At 40.2% G+C, this 17,067-nt stretch overlaps 2 protein-coding genes across 2 annotated transcripts in view; one reads left to right on the top strand and one right to left on the bottom strand.

Annotated features, from left to right (window-relative positions):
* The window catches only part of DTD1 (D-aminoacyl-tRNA deacylase 1), a 254,173-nt gene extending 242,533 nt beyond the window's left edge, over positions 1 to 11,640 (bottom strand). The window contains exons 1-2 of the mRNA XM_069075478.1: positions 11,438 to 11,640; positions 3,571 to 3,661 (exon numbers count right to left, since the gene is read on the bottom strand). Of these exons, the coding sequence (XP_068931579.1) occupies positions 3,571 to 3,661; positions 11,438 to 11,480 (134 nt within the window). The 5' untranslated portion in view covers positions 11,481 to 11,640. The remainder of the gene's footprint in view (positions 1 to 3,570; positions 3,662 to 11,437) is intronic.
* A 975-nt stretch (positions 11,641 to 12,615) lies between these two features.
* Positions 12,616 to 13,032, top strand: LOC138152171 (U1 small nuclear ribonucleoprotein C-like). The gene has a single exon (XM_069075959.1). The coding sequence runs from the start codon at positions 12,616 to 12,618 to the stop codon at positions 13,030 to 13,032; it is 417 nt and encodes a 138-aa protein (XP_068932060.1).
* Positions 13,033 to 17,067: the final 4,035 nt, after the last annotated feature.

Raw genomic sequence — 17,067 nt, 5'->3', positions numbered from 1 at the left:
GCTTTAGTGATATTGCTTTAATTAGTTTCAAAGTCTTAGCCTCTATTTTAATTCCCAATTACAATTTCTACTAGGTGCATGGCACAGATCCAAATATATTGTTTCTCTGGACACACTATGAAATAAATTTAATATTTAAACTGACACATCTGACATCAATCATTTTCCATGTCAACCCAAGCTAGGCTTCTATTTAAAATTAAATTAACTAGAGGGGCGGCTAGGTGGCGCAATGAATAGAGCCCCAGCCCTGGTGTCAGGAGTACCTGAGTTCAAATCCGGCCTCAGATACTTAACATAAAAACTATCTGTGTGACCTTGGGCAAGTCACTTAACCTCAATTACCCTCCAAAAGGCAAAAAAAAAAAAAGAATTTTTAGTTCAAACCTGGACTCAGATACTTGACACAAAAACTAGCGTGTGACCTTGGGCAAGTCACTTAACGCCAATTGCCCTCCAAAAAGAAAAAAAAACTTGGGCAAGTTACTTAACCCCAATTGCCCTCCAAAAAGTTAAAAAAAAATGTAAATTAACTGTTGCCATAGCAAGAAGCATTTAAAAATGTTCTTCCAACATTTCTTTTTTTTTTGTCTTTATTAATTTGTTTACTTTTAGTTTACAAGATTCAGTTCCACAATCCCTTGAGTTTCAAATTTTCTCCCCATCCCTCTCGTCCTGTCTCCCCACCCATGGCAGCATACAATGAAGTATAGGATCTGCAAATACTCCCGCATTAGACATTAGTCAGGTTATAAAGAAGGATTGTATCAGATGGAATGAACAATGGGAAAGAGGAAACAAAACCAAACAAGAAAAAGAAAGAGAGCAGGTAGTTTGCTTCAGTCTGCATTCAAACTCTGTTGTGTCTAGTTCTCTCTCTGAATGTAGGCATCACCTTCCATCATGAGTCTTTCGGAGTTGTCTTATAACCTTGCATTGCTGATAAGAGTCCAGTCTATCAAAGTTGGTCGTCACACATACGTTGTGTCTGCAATTGTGTACAGATTTCTCCTGGTTCTGCTCTTCTCACTCAGCATCAGTTCGTATAAGCCTGTCCAGGTAAATATGAAGTCCATCTGCTCCTCATTTCTTTTTTTTAAGCAATTGGGGTTAAGTAACTCGCTCAAGGTTACATGGCTAGGTGTTTCTGGGTCGGTGCTAAGTGTCTGAGCCTGGATTCGATCCCAGGTCATCCTGACTCTGGGGCCAGTGCTCTTACTCGCTGTGCTACCTGGCCACCCCATGCTCCTCAATTCTTATAGCACAATAGTATTCCATTACATTCATATACCACAACTTGTTCAGCCACCACAAAAAGAGCTGCTATAAATATTTTTGTACATGTGGGTCTTCCTCCCCTTCTATGATCTCTTTGGGGTACAACCCTACAAGCAGTATTGCTGGGTCAAAGGGTATGAAATTACTTAAAGCCCCTTGGGCATGGCTCCAGATTGCTCTCCAGAATGGTTAAATCAGTTCACAACTCCAAAAACAATGCATTAGTGTTCCAATTTTTCCACATCCTCTCCAGCATTTTGTCATTTTCCTGTTTTGTCATCTTAGTCAATCTGACCTGTGAGATGTGGTACCTCAGAGTTGTTTTGATTTGCATTTCTCTAATCAATATTGTCTTCCAACATTTCTTAAGGAACTAGAAGCCAACTTGAGTTACAAACTAACTCAGTCATATCTGATCCTCTTGTTACTGGGATATATTGTTATTGGTTATTTGATTTTACAAAAGAAACTAAATGACATAATTATTTTTAAATGCAAATGAACTTAAATTTGAATTTTTGAGTATTTTTCATCCCATTGTGCAATTAACTAACCTAGAGGCATTGAAGACACTCTGAGGTGTGGGCAAAACAAAAACTGAGATCCATGGTACTAGTTTCTTATTTTATCTGCTCACTGTATTTAAGTATTTATACTTGATAGTGCAATGCTTGACACAATTTCTCTCTGATTGAGGTATTCTTTTTTTAAAAGATATTGATAAATAATGATTAGATTGGCCCATTCAACAAGAGGGAAGAGATGGGGACAGGTAGACAGAAAGAGTTAGAATGACTGAGTTTATACAAGCAGCCTCTGACACCAAAGGAACACTACCAACCTCTGTGGCAATCTTTATCCATCCTACTCAAGACTGGTAAATTCAAAGACATCCAAGAAGATCTTAATCTCTAGCACAGGTTCTTAACTTTTTGTGTGTCCTGGACCCTTATGGCAGTCTGAGGAAGCCTATGGACTCCTCCTCAGAGCAATGTTTTTAAATACATACAACAAATTACAAAGGATACCAAATACATTGAAATAGTTAGCAAAATGTTTTTAAAAAATATTCACAGACCTCCCCCACACCCCATGAAATCTATCTATTGATTCCTTTAAGGTCTGTGGGCCTCAAGTTAAACATCCCTGCTCTAGATTAATACATTTGAAAAAGGTATCTACTCCCTTTGTCTACCTACATATAAAACCTACTCTAATAATTCTTTCACCCCTCCCTCACTTGTAGAAGGAATATTTTCTGGATTACTTTGGTTGCAGAAGTAGGCCAAGACTGGGACCCAAGGGTACAGGAGAGTATATATACCTTCTTATACCCTTGCTGTAATCAAATAATCCACTGTATGCTATTAATAAATTCTAAAGTTAGATTAGAGGCAGATGTGATTGTATTTTTGTTCCTTGAAATCCAGACCTGAACTAATACTGACATACTGGCAACCCTTTTTTTAATGTAATGATCTAAGTAAAACACTAAAATGTGCCACGGTAGAAAGAAGGGCTAGATGTCATTTTTATCCCCAGAAAAGTCACAATTCAAATGAAGTTAAAATAGGTTAAAAGCATAGCAATTAATCAACATATGTGTGTGTGTGTGTGTGTGTGTGTGTGTGTGTGTGTGTGTATATATCAAGTGCCTATTATGCACAAAGTACAATGGAATATACAATGCCTATGACACAGTCCTCATCCTCAGAAAGCTTAAAAACTAAATATCCTTGAAATAATTTTATAAAGAAATTAAACTATTAAATTAAAATTTAGCTGGAAAAACTTAAGTCTATTCTTAAGATGGAAAATTCACAAATACACTGAAAATATCTCACAAAACCAAGTATCTCCTAAAGTATCTACATCGTATACCGTAATGTTAAAATTAAAGTGAATTTAAATATTTTTATTATTTTCAGAAAATTGTATAAAAGCCCTAGATAAAAGCAGAAAATCCCAAGTTAAAACTAACAGATGTAGTCTAGTAGAAAAGAGACAGTTAACTTTGGATAAAAGAATACTACAAAATTCACTGGAAACTGTCAAGTCAAAGAGGACAGAGCTGTGAGCAGGGATGCCATCACCTTTGCTACTGAGTTACTGTGTAAATTACTGTGTAATCCAAGTTATATCAGTAGCCTCATCTGTAAAATGGGTTAGTTATAGAAAAACAATAAATTATTATGATTCACTTTATTAACACAAAGCTATAAGAAAACTCCACATACAGCTACAATGAATATCTTTAAGATAGCATCAATTTAAATGGAGTCTATATCTTACATGTGTTCCAGTTCTTTCTGTGTATCTTCCAAAGAAATACCCAGCAACACACAAATGCCCCGTCCAATGGAACTTATCTGCTCCTCGCCGACTAAGAAAAAACGTAAAAAAGAAAAAGTAAATCAGTAAAATCAAGGAACTGTCAAACTGTATAGCTGCAAACAAGTGTAACAGCATGTTTTAAGAAAAAACTTTCCACTTCCTATAATTTCTAGAGCTCTATGAATATGTAATACAAAATAGTATGAGCTAAAGAAATAATCAACTGAATTTACTTTTCATTCCTATTTCTCATTTGAAGGAAGTGCTAAATACTTGGACAGCATGATAAATTGCAAATCAGGGTATAAGGTAAATCATTTGAATTCTGAGGTGGCATTTTTCTGCTTCAAAATTGATAAGAGTTGTACCTTAGGGACATTGCTAGATTAAATAAAAACATGTGATAATTTTCCTTTCTTCAGAAAAAAAAGTTAACAAATAGCAGAAATTCTTATAGCACAGCCTAAATGAAACTCCCATATAGGACAAACATCCCTAATTCCTTTGAAAGATCCTTAGGAGATAGGGCTTCAAGTTCCCTTAGCATCCTGTTTTCACTCCTCTAAAAAGATTCCACCTTGTTAACGTCCCTTCAAAAATGTAGCTTTCATTATATTCCAAGGAGATAAATCAAATAAAGGATACACACATTATATGCATATAATTACTATTATACATAAACATATGCATATATACAAATGGATAAAAGAAGAGAGGGTAAGGGAATAAGAATTTATACAGTACCTACTACATTCCAGGCACTGTGCTAAGTAAGCACTTTCCAACATTTTCTAACTATTTCCTGACTACAACCCAGTAAGGCAGGGACTTTTATTTTCCCCATTTTACAACTGGGAAAACTGAGGCAAACAAGAAGTCACATAACTTGCCCTGAGTCACAGAGCTAATAAATGTGTGAGGCAGGATCTGAATTCCGGAATTCTTGACTCCAAACCCAGTGCTCTATCCATGATGTCACCTAGCTGCTTCTATACATATACATATGTATGCACACATATATACAAATACATTTGTACTTATACATGTGCATGTACATATATGTCAAATATGTCTAGATAGATGAATCTCTTAAAAGACATAGCATTATCTATCATTTGATAATTTGATCATAAAGAAATGGAAACAAAATAGGTGTCCACCAATTAGGGAATGGCTGAAATTAAGTATTTTATTTATAAAATTTTACATTATTGAACTGCAAGAAATGACAAACATAAGGAACTTAGAGAAACAGAACAAGACAAACAACATAAAATATAAGAAGTTAAAAGAAGAAAACATGAATGATTTTACGAATGTACATGATTATAGCATTAAAAGGCCTTAAAAAAGTCCCAGTTCAAATGAACTAAAGTTAGTAACAGAACCTCAATATTTCAATTAATCAACACTAAGCATACTGAGTGCCTATTACATGCAGAGTACTAGAAATCACACAATGCTTATGACATAGTCCCTCATTGTAAAAGAGCTTAAAAACTAAAAATCCTTGAAATAATTTGCAAAGAATATTTTCAAAATCAAAATTTAGAAATCATCTTGGAAAAATTTACGTCTATTCTTGAGAAAAAAAAATACATAAATGCACCAAAAATATCTCCACCTACCTCCTAAAAGTGCTTAAATAGCATACTTTTATGTTTTAATTATATTGCTATTCTCTTTCTCAGATTTCTGTGATATTAGAGTGTAAGCAGGAATTGGTTTTGCCCTTTCTTTGCCTTTCCATATTAGTCTCTTAATGCTTGTTGACTAATTAAAAGTGAATTAAACTGATGAATTATAATGAACTCGATCCTGGAGAATTGATATTGAAAAATACTTCCTGAGGGCGGCTAGGTGGCACAGTGAATAGAGCGCTGGCCCTGGAGTCAGGAGGACCTGGGTTCAGATCTGGCCTCAGACACATAACACACACACACAAAAATAGCCATGTGACCTAGGCAAGTCACTTAACCCCAATTGCCCTCCAAAAAGCAAAAAAAAAAAAATTACTTTTTAAATAAAAAGTTAAGAATCTCAAGGGAATTAATGACAAAAAAAGTGAAAAGAGGACTTAGAAGTATCAAATCCTAAAGTATACTACAAAACAACAATCACCAAAATAATTTGAAACCGAGTTAAAAACAGAGAGGTTGAGCAGTGTAACAGATAAGGTACACAACAAACAGAAGCAAACAATGACAGCAGCCTAGAGTCTGATGAAGCCAAAGATCCCAACTACTGAGACAAGAACTTATTCGGATAAAACTGTTGGAAAACTGAAAAGCAATCTGGTAGAAGGTAGGTATAACACAACATCTTATCAAGATAAGCTCCAAGTGACAGCCTAAACAAATTAAGGAAGTATTAAAAGAAATTACCTGTCACGTCTATGGAGAGAGAAAATGACCAAGTAAGAAAAAGAGATCACAAAAAGTAAAATGGACAAATTTATTATATTAAATTTAAAAGTTTTGCACAAGGAAAACTAATAAAGCTAAATTTAGAAGAGAAGCATGTAAATGGTGGGAGAGAATCTTTGTAGCAAGTTTCTCTGATCAAGGTCTTATTTCTTTTTTTGGAGGGGGGAGGTCAGGGCAATTGGGGTTAAGTGACTTGCCCAAGGTCACACAGCTAGTATGTCAAGTGTTTGAGGTTAGATTTGAACTCAGGTCCTCCTGACTCCAGGGCCGGTGCTCTACTCACTACACTATCTAGCCACCCCTAAGATCTTATTTCTAAGATATATAGGGAACTGATTCAGAGTTATAACAATAAAAGTCATTCTTCAATTGAAAATGGTCAAAATGACTAACTTCAATAGACTGGGCTTGTTTCAGCAACTAAGGTTATAAGACAACTCCAAAAGACTCATGATGGAAAGAAATATCCACATCCAGAGAAAGATGCAGAGTCTGAATGCAGATTGAAACAAACTACTTGCTGTGTTTCTTTCTCTTGTTTTGTTTTGTTCCCTCTTTCCCACTGATCATTCCATCAGTTATAATCCTTCTTTACAACCTAACTAATGAATAATGTGAAGATATTTGTAGATCCTATATTGGAGTGCATGCCGCCATCATAGGAGGGGATGGGGGGGGGGGAAGGGAAGAGGAGAAAATTTGAAAGGAAAGGGACTGTGGAAAGGGAATGTTGTAAACTAAAAGTAAATAAATGAACCAATTTAATTTAAAAAAAAAAGAAAATGGTCAAAAGAAAAAAACAGGTTAGATAAACTGCCTATCAATAGACACATAAAAAATGCTCTAAATCACTCATAATTGAAGAAATACAGATTAAAACAATTCTGAGGTACCACCTTATATCAATCAGATTTACAAAGTTGTCCAAAAAAGGAAAATAGCAAATGCTTGAGGAAGGGAATAAACATTGATATAGCATTTTCTATGTGACAAGTGCTGTGGGAAAACAGTCTGTAAGGGCTATTGGAAAACAGATAAATTTTTTTTTCCTTATAGTAGAGCCATGAACGGATCCAGTCTTTCTGAAAAAAAAAAATTGAAACTATGCAGAAAAAGCTATTAAACTATTCTAACCTTTTGACCCAGTGATACCACTACTAGTTATACTACAAGTGATACCACTACTAGTAGATACTACTACCCCAGAGATCAAAGAAGAAAAGGGCCCATATGTAAAAAATGTATGTGTGTGTGTGTGTGTATATATAAATAAAAACCACTCTATTTGTGGTGGCAAAGAATTAAAATGGTGGAAGGAGAAACACCTATCAACTAGGGAATGGCCAATCAAGTTCAAGAATGCCAGGCATTGTGCTAAGCACCAGTATTTGAATGTGATGGAAAACTATTATGTTATAAGAAATGACAAAGGCGATGTTTTCAGAGAAGCTTGGGAAGACTTACCTAAAATGATGGAAAGTGAAGAATCAGGAGAACAATTCATACAATCACATTGACAAACAAATCTGAAAGACTTAGGAACCCTGATCAACACAGTGAACTGTGATCAACACAATGACCAACTAAAGTTTGATTAGTCTTACTATTAAACACGCTACCAACCTCCTAATAGAGAAGTGATGAACTCCAGTGATGAACTTTTTTTTTTTAATAAGGTCATCATAGAAATTTTTTTGCTTATATACATGTTTGTAACCAGGATTTTGTTTTCCTTTACTTTCAACTTCAGGTTTTTATTTTCTCTTCCTTAAACTTGCAACAGCCTCCTAATTGGTCTTCCTGCTTCTAGTGTCTCCCCTCTCCAATCTATCCTCTACAAAAAGATTGCCAGATTAATATTCTTACAATACAGGTTTGAACATATTATTCCCCTTCTTCTAAGGTCCAGATTTTTAAAAGTAAAAAGTTCAGCCTCTTGAAGGACATTATTGATAATGAGACTGAATTAACTCTCCTCAGTCTTGGTCAAACTCCACCCAATCTTATAAGGAATTTAAAGTGGAGAAGTTCTACTCAGGTTTGGGTGGAGATAAATTCTCTGATTAAATTGCCCAAAACTGGGGGTGATCTGGGAATAGAAATAAGACTCTCCATCCATGGGTGACATGGGTGACAGAACCTTTTTTTTAATACAGTCTACCTCCTACTGTGTTAACCAATCAGAAATGATTGCCACTCCTCCTCCAAAAGAACATATAAGCCTTGAGCAGGGCCCACAATGACTGTCTTTGATCTAAGAGAAAGCCAATTTACCATTCTTTTATTAATAACTAATGCTATCCTTAATTAGTAAAATGATTAAATTACCCAAAAAGCATGTCTCTTAAACCTTTTTAATTATTACAAAACAAAGACCAAAATGATCCTAGGCCCTGATTGCCCCAGTTTCCCTAAGTTTTTTTCCCCCTACACATAATATGGGATACACCCAGGTCTCTCCTCCTTCCTCATAATATGGATTATCTTCCCCTAAAAGGAGACAAAACTATTTTTGGGCTCCCCCCCCCCCCTGCAGCTTCCTGGTCACCTAAAGGCATTAAAGGTCCCAGTCACATGGAATTAAAACCCTTCCAAGTGGGTGAATTTTTGAATACCACTTGAGTCACCATGTTCACCATTATCCTGCCCTGGAAGACCAGATTTGTTTTGGGGTTTCCATTTAAAAGTGAGGGGGTCAATGTTCAAAGAAACTAAGTACCCTGGTGTCCTCGTTGTATATCTTTGCTATGTTAAAGCTAATTGTTCCATGAGTTATGCCTCATTTTCATCCTACCATGAATCCTGAAATGAGAGTGTGCTAGAATTGACTCCAACAGAGAATAAGAGTCACTGGGAAATATCATTTTTTTCTTAAATTTTATCAACATGTATTTTTTTTTAAACATAAGCAGAGAAAGTTTACAATTCAACTCCATGGAAAATGTAGGTACAAACTTGAAAAAGAATTTCACAGAATGAGAATCCTAGGAAAGGTTGCAATTTGTATCAGATAAAGGTACCCATATCAATGGAATGACACCTTGATAGATACTGAATTTATACAAGGTAGACAAACAACAAACACATTTTTGGTATTTCTTTTTTATAAGTGAACGTATTTCTAATACCAAAAAATTCTATTCTCTAATAAGTGAAATTGCGTAATGTTTTAGTTAATGTTTCAAAGCTGCCAATGAATAGTCACATTCAAGGGCACAATTTCCAAACCTTACCTAGGGTTTATAAATACTTGTCAGGTCTGTGAATGGTAGGTACTAACAGTTTTTTGTTAATAGAGGAATGGCACAAAAATGGTTGCTTTTTGGTCTGGGCTATTGAAATGGATAGAAGAATTCAATTCTGACAGGTAGTGGATTCAGAACTTTGATTCTTACTCACTTTTGGGCATTCTATAGTTCTGTCTTTTATAAACTTTTAAAGTGAATTCATTCAATTGTTGCTTTCAACGATAATGCTATTTTTAAACAATATATGAGAACAATCATGGCTGTCCTTCCTCTTTTTTTTCTCTGTATTTTATCACTTAATCATTTTATCAGCTCTCTGCAGACGATTCCCAAATGTTCTAGCATCTCTCCTGAGCCAAACAACAAATTGCCTGTACCACATTTTCAGTGTGGATGCCCCAATGACATTTCAAACAACTTATCTGAAAAAGAACTGATCTTTCCTCCTCTCCCCCCCAAAAAAAACCCTGGGACTACCATGCTTTCAGTCACCCAGTTTCACAACTTCAACATCTTCCTCAGTTCCTCCCTCACCCCACATATCCAGTCAGTTGGCAAATCTTTGTTTTGACCTACACATCATTCCCCTCCATTACATTCATACAGTCACCATCCTAATTCAGAACTGCATCACCTCTCACCTACATATTAGTCTCCCTATCTCAATTTTTTCCCCACTCTTAACAAATCCATCCTCCACACAGTGGTCAAAGTTGATTTCCCTAAAACACAGCTGTGGTCATGCCTCCCTCTCAATAAACCCCAGTGATTCCCTATTATCTCTCAGATCCACTAAAATCTTCTTGTTTGGCATTTAGATAGCTTCTCAATCTAATCCCTTCACACTTTCCCAATGTTCTTATACTTGCCTCTTCACATATTATATTTCAGTCAAACTGGCTTACTCACTGTTTTGCATACATGAGAGATAGCACTGCAATTCCTTCTTTGCATTTGTACCCTGGCTGTCCCCAATGCCTGGAATGCACCCCCACCTCATTACTCTCTAAGAAATCATGACTTCCTAGAAGACTCAATTCAAGAACCATCTTTTACAAAAATGCTGCCAACCATCCTTCCCAAAACTACCAGGTATTAATTGTGTGTACATTATTTGTGTATGTGTGTATTCCCATAAATGTACATACTGTCTCTTCTCTCCTAACCGCCACCCCCATAACGTAAACTGCTTGGGAGCAGGAATTTAAGTTTTTCTTTTTCTAATCCCTTGACTAGTTGATTCCTACCTCCTGTTTCCTGTGATCTTCACTTTAGCGATTTATCAAATAGGCCACGGAGTGGAAAGAGCTGGACACTCTTAGCATTGAGAAAAGGAGGCAGTGAGCTCTCTTTCACAGGAAGATTTCCTGTGGCAAAAACTGAATGACCACTCAAGAAGGATTAGTCTAGATAGCTTTTGAGCTCCCCTTTCCAACCCTGAGATGTTCTGATTCTCTGGGAAAAAAATTCTCAGGTCGATGGAGTGAGAAAACCTACTCTTGTGAGATACAGAAGTGAACCAAAATTTAAGAGCCTACTCCCTGCCAGACAGGATTCAAAGCACCAGGGATACAAAGAAAGGAGGGAAAGTAGTCCCTGCTCTCAAGGAGCTCACAGTCTAAAGGATGGAGAGGACAAGCAAGCAATTTTGAAATAGTATGTTGCCTCTAGTTAAGGGTGGTCTCTAGGTGGGGGAAAGCTCCAAACGGAGCTCTCTCCATGTGGGTGTGGTCTCTCTCTAGGTGGGGGGGGGGGGGGGGTCGGGGGGGGGGGGGGGGGGGGGTTCGGGGGGGGGGGTTTCTGGGGGGGGGGGGTCTCCCGGGGGGAGAGTCTCCTCTCTCTGGGTGGGGTGGTCTCGGCGCAGGGTCCGCCCACTGGGCCAGACCGAGTCACGCCGGACTCCACGCCAGAGGCGCAGAGCCAGTCGGTGAGTCGGCCACACGCTCAGGTAAGCAAGGCTGGACGGGGCGGAGCGAGCGGGTCTCTCCAGGCATGCAAAACCCTCTCTTTGCCTAGAAGGAGCCTTGGCGGGAGGGGCACGCCGGCGCCCGGCCTGGGCCCGGGGTCCGAGGCGCGGGAGGGGCACGCCGGCGCCCGGCCTGGGCCCGGGGTCCGAGGCGCGGGACAGGCCCCGGCCGGCCCCGCACTGACCTGTGACGCTGGCCCGCGTGACGCGCTGGATGATGGCCTTCATGGCGGCTCCGTCCCGCCGAGGGCGACCCGAGCGGTGGCGGCAGAGGCAGCGCCGGGGCCTGGCTCCCCGCTCTTGACTACCGGCTGTTGCTGCTCTTCCTCCTCCTCCTCCTCCTCCTCCTCCTCCTCCTCCTCCTCCGCCTCCTCCCTAGGGAGTCCTCCCCATCGGCCCACGCTGCGCCGGCGTCTCCGCGGCCCCCGCCGCCCCCTAGGGGCCACCCCCGGCAGCGCCCGCGCCGGTCCCCAGGTGCAGCGCTCACCTGGCGGGTCGAGGCCGCCTCGGCTGAGCCCCCGTCACGTGAGGGCCGGGTGCGGGGAGCCTCGGGGCAGCACCGGTCACCTGGCCAAGAGGGAGAGAGACGGGGCCTGGCGGAGACCTCCCGGTCATACAGGTTCCTTCAACAGACCAGATGCTTCAAAGAGCTGTGATCTCATTGGTACCCAAGGGCTGACCTACTTAGGTCTCCAGTACGGGAAACAGCCTCAAAAATCTCCCCTTCTGGTTAATCTTACTGCATTTTAAATTCCGAAAACGTAATCCACTCTGCTTTATGACAGCAAGTCAACTTACGAATGTAGTATTTTGTAAATGATCTTTTAAATAAAGGGTTAGAGTTTAGGTCACCTGCTGAAAACAGAAAACCCCCGCGCGCTGTAGTAAATGGTCTCCAGGAGCTGTATGACAACCACCAAGAAACAGGACCCTTTGGACGGGCGGTCGTTATTGGGGCCACTCAAAGGGGATGTTATACCCCTTCAGATATTTGAAGGATTGTCATATGGAAGATGGATTAGATTTGTTATGTTTTGCAGGTGCCGGAACTAGGAAAAACTCGTAGAAAGTAGTTGGATTTGAGCTTGCTATTGTTAGGGAAAATTTATTTTAAAAAACAACTAAACGTTTTCTCCCTCTCTCTCCTTCTCTCCCTCCCTCTCTCCGGTGTGCCCTCGTCTTCTCCTTGATGGGGTGCAGTCCATCCCTTAGGATCCCTGCCCTGCCGAGTATCTGTCTGAAGAGCTGGGTCCCATATTATCGGGTCAGCATCCTGCAGTTAGCATTTTATGTGGACAGATTGTTACCAGATAAAGTGAAGAAGGTGAGAGATACCTTGGCCGGAACAAGGCACAGCATCATCATGCCCAAGTTTTACTGTGATTATTGTGATACTTATCTCACTCATGATTCTCCTTCCGTGAGGAAGACACACTGCAGCGGGAGGAAGCACAAAGAGAATGTGAGAGACTATTATCAAAAATGGATGGAAGAACAAGCCCAGAGCCTGATTGATAAAACAACCACTGCATTTCAGCAAGGAAGAATTCCTCCCAACCTGTTCTCTGCTCCTCCACTAGGAGGACCTATGATGCCACCTCCTCACCCTGGCATGATGGGGCCCCCCCTTCCTGGAATGATGCCTGTGGGGCTGCCTCCTGGCATGAGGATGCTCATGGGAGGCCACATGTCTATGATGCCTGGTCCTTCAATGATGAGGCCCCTTCCTCATCCCATGATGGTGCCCACTCGCCCAGCAATGCCCAGACCAGACAGATAAAATGGAAAGAATATAAAGAAACCCATTTCTCAGTTTTCTATTCTTTGTTCTATTCCACCAGAACATCATGGTGCTGGGTCTCAAACATGGGTTGTTGTTTTTTTTTCTCCCCTTCCCCTTTTAAAATGTTGGCACTCTTTTACATCACTGTCGCTTTCCCACGATTCCCTCCCCTGCCCCCAGCATATCTCTCCCTCCCTCATTGTATCCTTCCCTCCCCTGTGATAAATAAGCACAGTGAAAAAAAAAAATGAACACATTGAAAAAATAAAAAACAACTAAAGATGTTGAAAAGCAGAGTGAGCTTCCTCAAGAGAGGGTGGATTTACCTTCCTTGGAGGTGTCAGGATGATCCCTCATCTGGGATGTGATGATGGAGCTTCCTTTTCACGTGTGGTTTGGTGGAGATGGTTTCCGAAGTTTCTTCCAATTCTCAAATTCCATAATGAACTTCTCAGAATTTAGCTACAGGAGTCTTTAGGACCTGCCAGAGCTCATGTTCCACTGAGGTAGGCTTTGAGAGCCTGTGGGGCATATCTATATAACAATGACTTCCAGTTATTGTTAAAATACTTAAAAAACATTATAGACCTATGGATTTTCAGTGCTGCAAAAGGTTTACTTCTTAAACACAAATTCCAGTACTGGTCTTGCCTTAAAGTAAAGGCTCTTCACACAACAGTTACTTCCAGTGTTCCCATCCTTGGCTTTTTCTTCCCTCCTCCCCCCCCCCAAAAAAAAACCCCACTTCTTTTAACCCCTTCTGGTTGCTTGCCCCGCAGTTTGACTGTGCTTAGCTTGCACAAATAATGGTGTAACAAAACTGGATGGAATCACAGCCATCATCCAGTGAAGCAAGCTGTGTGGAAAGAGGGCCCACCATCTTCACCACCCCTACCAGCGGCTGACCCACGGCCATGAAGGGAACAGTAGCATCCTCAGACCACTGGCTTTGCCCCTAGCTCATACCCCTAAATCATCCAGGAAAACAACTCTTCTGGAGAAGGGATCAGCTTCTGCTGACCAGCTGCCACCTGTTGTTCAGTCATTTCAGTCATGTCTAACTGTAACCCCATTTAGGGATTTCTCGGCAAGGATACTGGAGTGGTTTGCCATTTCCTTCTCTGGCTCATTTTAGAGATGAGGAAATTGAAGTAAACAAAGTTAACTGATTTGCCCAGGGTCACACAGCTCATAAGTGTCTGAGACTGGATTTAAACACAGGTCTTCCTGACTCCAGGCCTGACATTCAATCCACTGTGTCATCTTGCTGTCCCTAACTACCACCTACAGGGCAGGTAAGCCAACCTTGTTGAGGCAGCATGTGCCAGGCAAGGGAAATTACTGCTACTACCTTGAACGCTACTTTCAGCTACTGATCAACTGCCATATAGTTTTATCATTGGAAATCACATTTAAGAAGATATATGGCCTTCAACTTTATTGTTGCACCCTAAGGATCAGGGGGTCTTTCCATCTGCTCTGTAACTGAAACTACTCATATGTGTTGTCTCCCATTCAAAATGCAAGCTCTGGAGAATAGGCATCTTATTTTTCTATCCCCATTGCTTAGCATGGTCCTTACACATAGTAAGTGCTTAATATTGCTCCCAACTTGGGTTATTCTAGGAAATCTCTAAAGCACAACCTTCTTTTGGTTTACGTCAAGGTCAAAGGGACCCCAAATTCCCATTAATTCTCAAGGTACCAAAAAGATATTGGATATAGAACAGCCTTTATTTCACTCCATGGAAAGTACAAAAGATACAAAGAACTCAAAGGAGTCCATAAAAAGAAAGTACTCAACAATTGCTCCAAAATAATCCTATTATAGAGGCTTCTGAACAATAAATTACATTCCCATCTGACCTGCACTGTCTAAATAACTCACTGGCTCTTCAATCCAAGTAGGATACTGCTCAGAAACTATGAAAACAATCATCTTTCCCTAAATGAGAGTACTACAGTAAATATCCTTCTCTCTCTAGAAGGTCTGATCTTAGAACTTTCAAACTTCAAAATGCAGGGTTACCCAGAAAGTGCTGGTCAGGAAATGTCCCTTCTCTGGTTAGAAGGCTAAATTCCAGGATTATGATGCCTAGAGAATTCATAATCTCATAATTCATCATCATCATCTGTTGAGGACCATGGCCAATGGGGCTCTCACCCTGATGGCTGAATAAGCCCTCTCAGCATAAGACCCTGCTAAACAGGCCCAGATAAGTTCCCCATCCCCCAGGAAGGCTCACAGGCATGGGCTTCATATCCCCATGAGAAGTGTGGTATGCCCACCTGGGCCGGGAACAAGGACACTTGCAGAGTTCTCAGGGGAAACTAGCATAATGTAGCAACGTAGTATTAACTAGAAGCCTTGGGACAACTCCATCTTGTTCTAGGGAGGTTTAAGGAGGTTTGGAACATCCTACCCAGTACTTGTACCCTGATAACAAGGATAGAGTGCATGGCTGTCACATATGAGTCGAATGAGAACTAGGGCAATGGTGTAACACCAAAGACAGTGGCTTATGATGACTATGCAGTTTTACACTATATATACTAGACTCTCAGCTTAATAAAGTTGACTGTTTTCTACCATACCAGAGTCCCATCTCATGATTGTCAGCCTCTGGGTAAGTAATCTTTTTATCGATCTTTTCACCTAACTTTTCCTTTTCTGCTCTTCTGCTGGCCAGCAGGGCTCCTCTCTACCACTATCTAAGACTCTGCCACAGAAGGGCAAGGGTCCCTGGGTGGTCTTGGCTCCCCACAATCATCCACATAGGAAGTGGGGTTCACAAAAATTGTTCATTAACTACTTCTTGGGCCAAGCCAGCATGCACATGCCTACCTCTTCCATAAGCATCTACAAAAAAATTTGTCGGTACTTCAGCTACTGTCATGTCTTGGGCTGCTAAGTCAACTACCAGGTCTTTAGGCTCTCTCTCAGTCTCATAAAGGGAGGAAGAAAAGACATCCAAGAACTCCCTTCTCATGTGACTTGGGCAAGTATATAAAGTTTGTCATATGCTTCCATTACAAGTTGCCATCAACTGCTAGGGGTTGAGGCAGAGGAGAGGGGTTGGTGCACTCTGGAAGAAGGCAGAGAAAGAGTAATGGCTTCCAAGCTACAAACGATGAAGTGGGGTGGCTCCTATGTCAAAAGTCTCAGTCTGCCAATCATCCTGAAAGGACTATGACTTGTGATTTTATCAGGTTAATTGTGGAAACTCATCCAATTAATCAGGGACTCTAGTGATCAACTCCACTTACATGGCTTATATGACCAGAGCAAGTCACTTAGCCTCTGGGTCTCAGTTTTATTATCTGTAAAATGGAAGAGTTAAACTAAATAACTTCTAAGATTCTCTCCAATCCTAAATCTATGATCCCTATGATCTTTTTTTAAGGTGTAGATAGAATTACATGGCCTCTGAGGTTCCTTCCAAGGCTGAAATTCTGTCATTCTATCCATCATAAAGACAATTAATTAACTAATTCTGTTCAAAGAAGCATAGATTAGTGATGGGGCAAGCAGTTTAAGTGAAATAAGCCTATTTGAAAGCTGAAGACATGGGTGCTTTCATTCAGGGAGAGTTGATCTAATCTTACTGAGTTAATAAATCAATAGGGAAGAGTTTCAATTAACAAAAGCAGCATTAATCGAAGACGACTTCATTTGATTTCTACCTGGGAGTTCCTGATGAAGTTCAAGATGTCACTCTCAGTACTGGCGGAGCCACTGATTAGTCTGGGTAAGCTAATTGGGAGCAGCCTGGTAAGTGACAACTGAAAATAAATTAGTGACAAAGCAAGTTCATGATAGAGTTTTATTTCCTAAGGTTTCCTACAGAAAATTCAGGTTAATAAATAAATAAGCAAGGAAGTCTTTATCCTGAAAAGAAAATAACATTAATCATTCAGTCCCACTTGTCTCTTCTACTCTGGAAGTGCTTAGCAAATCTTCACTTTACAGGAAATTAGAAAGGATCACTAGAGTGTGGCAAAGAAGAATTAGAATAAATGTGGAAAAATTGG

Source organism: Petaurus breviceps, unplaced genomic scaffold, assembly GCF_028583685.1.
Source record: "Petaurus breviceps papuanus isolate PSGF00001 unplaced genomic scaffold, PetGlider_PUasm1.0 90919, whole genome shotgun sequence".
In the NCBI taxonomy this organism is placed as follows: Eukaryota; Metazoa; Chordata; class Mammalia; order Diprotodontia; family Petauridae; genus Petaurus; species Petaurus breviceps.
This window is presented reverse-complemented; position numbering and strand designations above follow the sequence as displayed.